At 33.2% G+C, this 6,152-nt stretch overlaps 1 protein-coding gene across 13 annotated transcripts; it reads right to left on the bottom strand.

The window, feature by feature from the left end:
* Window positions 1-1,845: 1,845 nt before the first annotated feature.
* Window positions 1,846-5,548, bottom strand: LOC120087237 (cellulose synthase, putative (DUF1644)). 13 transcript variants are annotated; one of them, XM_090317542.1, is made up of 4 exons: window positions 5,367-5,502; window positions 4,003-4,228; window positions 2,243-3,462; window positions 1,846-2,155 (listed from the first exon to the last, which is right to left on the bottom strand). In XM_090317542.1, the coding sequence occupies exon 3, from the start codon at window positions 3,440-3,442 to the stop codon at window positions 2,282-2,284; it is 1,161 nt and encodes a 386-aa protein (XP_090173668.1). In that variant the 5' UTR covers window positions 3,443-3,462; window positions 4,003-4,228; window positions 5,367-5,502; the 3' UTR covers window positions 1,846-2,155; window positions 2,243-2,281. The 13 variants fall into 13 exon arrangements, with proteins under 13 accessions (XP_090173668.1, XP_090173669.1, XP_090173670.1 ...); XM_090317543.1 differs by having other exon boundaries at window positions 2,264-3,462; XM_090317544.1 differs by having other exon boundaries at window positions 2,243-3,450.
* Between the last annotated feature and the right edge of the window lie 604 nt (window positions 5,549-6,152).

The raw sequence follows: 6,152 nt of genomic DNA, 5'->3' as shown, positions 1-6,152 counted from the left end.
GAAATTAATCATGGTAACCTCATATAAATTTTAATAGATTAGTTTATTAAAAAATTAATTAGTTAATAATAGAATAATCATTTTAATTGGATAGTTAATTAAAGTACTATTGAAAATGAATATTTATACAAAGTTAATTTAAATAATATTAAAATTATTTTTTATTTAAAACTAATGCTAAAATTAAGTAACTAATTTTTAAATAAATATCCTTATTCACATTAATTTAATATATATTTTTTATCAATAAAAATGGATCAAATAAGCATACGATTGTTTATTTATTATAATCAATTACTTAACTTTAGTTTGTTAGAGTTTATCATTAATAATTATAAATTTGTTTGAATCAATAAATTTTAATTTAAAGAAATATATTTTAGTAAACATTATATAAAAATGAGTATAAGAAAAAGAGAACAAAATATGATATGCTAACAAAAAAAAATATTAAGAAAATATCTTAAAATTATGGTATTTCTTAAAATTATGATATGTTAAGAATGAATGGTCTAATTAAAATAATTCCAAAAGAGACTTTTTTATTAGAAAAAATAAATAAGTAATCAACTATAATTATTGAAAATGAATTTTTTTCCTAACTTAATTTAAACAATCTTAGTTAACTAACTAAATACATAATATGTTGTTACCTAATTAATTAATTTGTAGGCATAAGTATTTGCATTCATATAATAAATTTTTATTTGTATGAATGGATTCCGTAAATATTTTGAGAATTTATTATTGATTATATTAAAATAAATAATTGCATTAATTTTGTTAAATTAATATCAATTAATTAATTAACTATATTCAATATAAAACTATGTATAGAATTAATAACTTGGTGGGCAAATAGAATACCTACAATTTTAGAAGAGTATAGAAAACTCGTCAATGGGAAAAGAGACTATACAAGAATAGATTATTCATAGACAAAGTGTTGAAAATTGTACAAGTTTAACGTACCTACGTCAATTATAAAAAACGACGTGATCTTGCATTTATTATTTAAGTCATTAAGAAAATATAAATTAAAAAGTTCCAGAAGAAGTATATAGCATTGCCATGCGGTTTATTGGTCCAACACAAGTTCAACTATTTAGCTTGATTCTACGATTCTGTATTCCTTTTCATGTTTGATACGGCGGGTAAAGAATAATATAAGCTGCTATCTAAATTTCCAGAATGAATTGTGAAATAAAGAAATCATAACCTAAGGAAATTTTCAACAGTATGGATTGTGATATATTGAACTAGTTTTGAAGCTCTTTTTTCTTTTCAATTTGATATATAAATCCAGAAAGTTCAATTTTATAAAGTGCATAATAAATTCTTAAATTTTATGCTCATGAAGTTTGTAGACTTTCTAAACTCATTTTCCAAGGCGGGTGTCGACGCTATTTCTCATTGTTACGAGATGAACTCGAAAACATAACTATTTCAAGGGATGGTCAAATTTTCTTGAGGTTGTTAATGGAAAGGTGATTGTAACTTGAAAGTGGTAAATCTAGTAAACAACCTGATCTCACTGAAGTAAAATTTATTGACCTTCCCCACACCCTTACCAGAATGGTCTCATAATTGATGTACAGTATCTTAATGCTGTAGCTTTTGGTTTATTGTTTTCCTAAAAACAAAATTCCAAATAAACTCTGAATTCTGTGTAGAACTTATCCAGCAGAGGAGACTAACAGGCAAATAAATGTAGCCAAACACGTTATTTGTCATTGGCGTCACAATAAACATGGGCTTATAAATAATAATGCAATCTTCGAAGCATACATTCAGAAGATTCGGTAACCATAAATAAATATAAGCCTATTTACTTGACAGATTATATAAATAAAACCACCATCACACCAAATTAAACAAATGAAATCATCATCCCATTATATACAAAGATTAGCAAGAGACAATCATATAAAACTTAAATTCGAATAAAATAAACCAAAAGGATTATGATTCCATCTGATAACTTCGGAAAAGATGACACTTATTCATCTCATCGGGTCCTCCCTATCCTTGCTTCTTGTGTGAGCCAAGCATGCTTGGCTGTGTTTTTTGCATCAAGACGATGGCCAACTGAACCCTCGAGAATTTGGAAGCACTAATTTCTTGATGTTCCAGATGACCCCACTGGGATGCCCGCCTGTGGGGTTAAGAATTAACCTTTTTAGGGATCGAGACCGACACGAAACAAAACACACTCCATTCATTTGGATCAAATCTCCCTCACCTCAAGGGCATAGATGTTTACCACAGAAGAGGAATTCTCTCATGGTTGATCTGCATCAGATCCAGGCCTTGTTACGCGTCTCCTTCTTGTAGGTGGTGATGAATCTTCACTCATTCCGATGTATATGCGGAAATCTTCTTCTGCATCTTCTTGTAATCCCAAAAGGTTTTCACCCCAAAGAAACCGGCGCTCTGGTACAGGTGTTCCTCCTCCAGAGCGTCGATGTCTAACCCAAGACCTCGAACGTGGCCTTGGCTCTCGAGCACCATCAACCGATCCAAACATATGAAACAGAAAGAAACTAGTCAGCAATGGCCCATTGACATCACCTGTGCCATTGTCTCTTTCACCTGCCACCATACCATCTCCATTTTCAATAACGTAGTCTCCCACCACAAGAGCACCAGGCATCGCTGAGCGAATGGCACTAACAACATCACCAACTTCTCTCTGTCTCTCCAAGCGTCGCCATGCTCGTTCTCTAGATGGGTCTGTGACAGAAGGCCTTGTCGTCGGGTGGACTCTTCTAGCATGCCTGCGTAGTTCTTGGTAGTTGCCAGAAAATGAGCAGGTTTCACGGGAGCAACTTCGTTTCTTGAGATTAAGATATTCTCTTACTTCTTCTATAACTTCCAAGCCTAGCACAGCTCCTCGGCACATGGGGCACTTCAAGTTTGAGTACTCAGATGAGTTCCCAGCATCCAAACCTTCTTGCTCAACCCTTTCAGTTATGGGCCCAGAACCAGCAGTGTCCAAATCTCCAGCTTCATTTGTGTCTACAGTTCTATTAGAATTTTCAGTTCCATTATCCCCTAACGCTACACCAGGTAATCCAGCAGATGCGACAGCGTTCCTTTCATTAATATTTTGATTATCATCAACTTCATTCAAATCAATACTCAAACCCAAGTTGTTTGTAGGAGGACTACTAAAACTATATGGATTTATAGGTAAAGGACTTGATAAGCGTGGACTCTTCCTAGTTTCTTCTCTTAATTTTTTGAATTGATCAAAACAATTTGAATGCCTATGGCTTGTGTCACATATATAAGGTTTGCAACCCTTATGGTGAGAGCTGCAAAGTAGAAGAACAGCATTATGTGGGTGATCCATGCAGATAGGGCAGGAGACTTCATCCAATTCTTTATGCAAAGCAAGGATATCTGAATCATTATGAATTCTTCGTTTCACACCAGCCATCTTGAACACTAGGTAAGTCACTAAGCATATTTAATAGATCAGAATGCTTCTATTCGACAACAATAGCACATTGCTCAGTAATGTTAAAAACAATGCAGAAACTGCTAGAAAAATCGTTTTTCCTAAGTAGAGAAAGAGGATTACCACAAAACTAAGGAAGCATCCAATTCTAACAACAAAACAACAGATACAGCATACCAACACTACATAAGACATAAATGCATATAAAAAAAATTCTCTAAATTTTGATGGAGATTTAGTATCAGAACCAATGGGGACAAAAAATCAAATGCAGGAGAGAATGACCATTGATGCAATATTTTACAGTTAAAAATTCAACTTTTTCATGTCATGTTATCAAGGAACACAATGCAAAACATTAAATTGACCACTGCAGATTAAAACACAAATAAAAATGTTGTCCAAATTCAGAGAGGGCCTAACATACATGAAGGATAAATTATCTGCAAATGAAGATGGGTAGCCTTACATGCACAACATACAATTTCCATATAAACATATTACCCGAAGATATATCAAGCAATTTCATGATTACTCACCAAGAGAAGCAGCTCTTATATATTTCCTACAGGAGGCTTCTCAATCTCTATTTGTGATACCAATTCAAATCTACAGAATGCTTACTCTGGCTTTATTAAAGCAAAATCACAGGTCTACAAATTGAAAGCAAAGAACTGTAACTGTAGTAGTAATTGGTGGAATACACCCTTGACTAAAACTATTAGCAACTTCTCCAAGACGCCAAGGTCTGTACAAGTCCTTGACCTGCAGTTATGCCGCGTAAAAGAAATTTGATGGTTATAAATACAAGATCTCAATTTTGAAAGGAAAAAACAATTAAAAAAGTAATATTACTATTTCAAGAACCATTGTTATTTCCATTATAAAGACACCCATTTAACAAAATAGCAAGGGCCAAACTTGAATATTCAAATCAAACATACAAATATGTTTACACACAAATCCTAATCATAATTATTTCTAATACCAACCCCTACCAACGAAATGTTGACAATAACAAACCCAAAATAAGCAACAATGGAAGAAGAAACGTGCAAAACCTAAAATACAGCTTCCCTCCCAAAAGGGTAAAGGATATATGCAAACCGATAAAATCTCCTATAAAAGGAAATTTCTTATCTTACCGATTCCAAAGGCAACCCCCTTTAACATCCCCACTCCATCAGGAGAAGAAAAAAAAGACCAAAGGAAAAAATGGTCAGATATGCAAAAGCAACAAAACCCACTATGTGAGTTCTGTACAATTTTAAAAAAGAAAAGAGGGGCGACTACTGTAACATCAACCATCTGATTATCGCTGCAAGTAACCATTAAACCCCCTTTCCCATTAAAATGCATGACAACTGCTAGGCCAAATATTTACAAATGCTAGACCACCTACCCAATTCCGCAAAATGACAAATGTTTCATTAAAAAAATCCAAGTTCAAAGCCTCAACACTTGCTGCCAAAATGATAGGTGAAACCAAAACAAGGCTCAATTTTAGGCAGCATAAGGAAAATTAGCCGATATAGATTTTCATTCTGATACCTTAAATTTTAATCATATAACCATCTAATTCCCATCCCGATGAAAAATTACACAAACTCGAAAATCAAAAGTAGAAAAGCCCAAATCACATCCAGATGTTCAGATCCCTAAATCCACAACAAACCCTAACCCGAATCAACAAATCCATCAAACCAGCAAAGTGAAACCCAAATTACCAAGGGCATCAAACAATTCAACAAGAACAAAAACAAAAGAAACGGAAGATCAAAAACAAGGGCATGAACGAATAGAATCACGATCACAAATAATTAAAACCAAAAACAGAAAGTAAATTGGATACATCAAGAGCGAAAAGAAAAATCGAGTATAAAACATGGAAGTTAGGGTTTACTAAAAGCAGAATTTGATGGAATTCATCCGGGGGTTGGGTCGACGGTGAAGGTTGCGTGAAGTGGTCGCTGAGTTATAGCGCAGAAACGGGAGAGATGTTCAACAACGAAGAAATTGGCCATCAGTTTAAGTATTTATAGCCAGACTTAGCCGCACAAAACGCAACGTTTCACATGGGTAGGCGGTGACGAAGAGAAGTTGTCTTGTAACGTAATGGGCTTACTTTGGGCCTGGGCCACATTCAATCTATGGAAAATTCCACTAAATTGCCACATTTACATTGTCATTGCCATTAAAAAAAAAACAAAAACAAAGACCTAATGACTTATCTCAAGATTCCAATTTAAACTTTAGATTTATTACGAATACTATGATAATAAATAGATGTCAATTGCTTAGTCTCTCAAAAGTTATGTGTCACCCTTCATGTTATTCATGTGTCTTGTAATTATTCATGTTTGGTGTCCATATAAGTCCACATCCTACTTGTCATTTAGTGTCATTTGGTAAATCTTAAAATCACACATACATTAGTTAGAATTCCACTTCAAAATTCCACTAATTTTCATAATATCCAATTTTACAATTTTAGTTATTTTATTTTATATTATATTATATATATTTAATATTATTATATTAATTTTCTCTATATCCGTATTCCCGTTGTGCTCCTCAAATTCACAACACGTTATCAGTACGATTTCCTATTATTTTTCCCGCTAAAGGTAGGTCCTAAAGGTATGTCGGCCTTTTCTTCTTTGTTATAATTAATAAATTTAATGTTATT

The sequence above is a fragment of the Benincasa hispida genome, chromosome 9 (genome assembly GCF_027475165.1).
Source record: "Benincasa hispida cultivar pf3 chromosome 9, pf3_genome.v1.1, whole genome shotgun sequence".
In the NCBI taxonomy this organism is placed as follows: Eukaryota; Viridiplantae; Streptophyta; class Magnoliopsida; order Cucurbitales; family Cucurbitaceae; genus Benincasa; species Benincasa hispida.
This window is presented reverse-complemented; position numbering and strand designations above follow the sequence as displayed.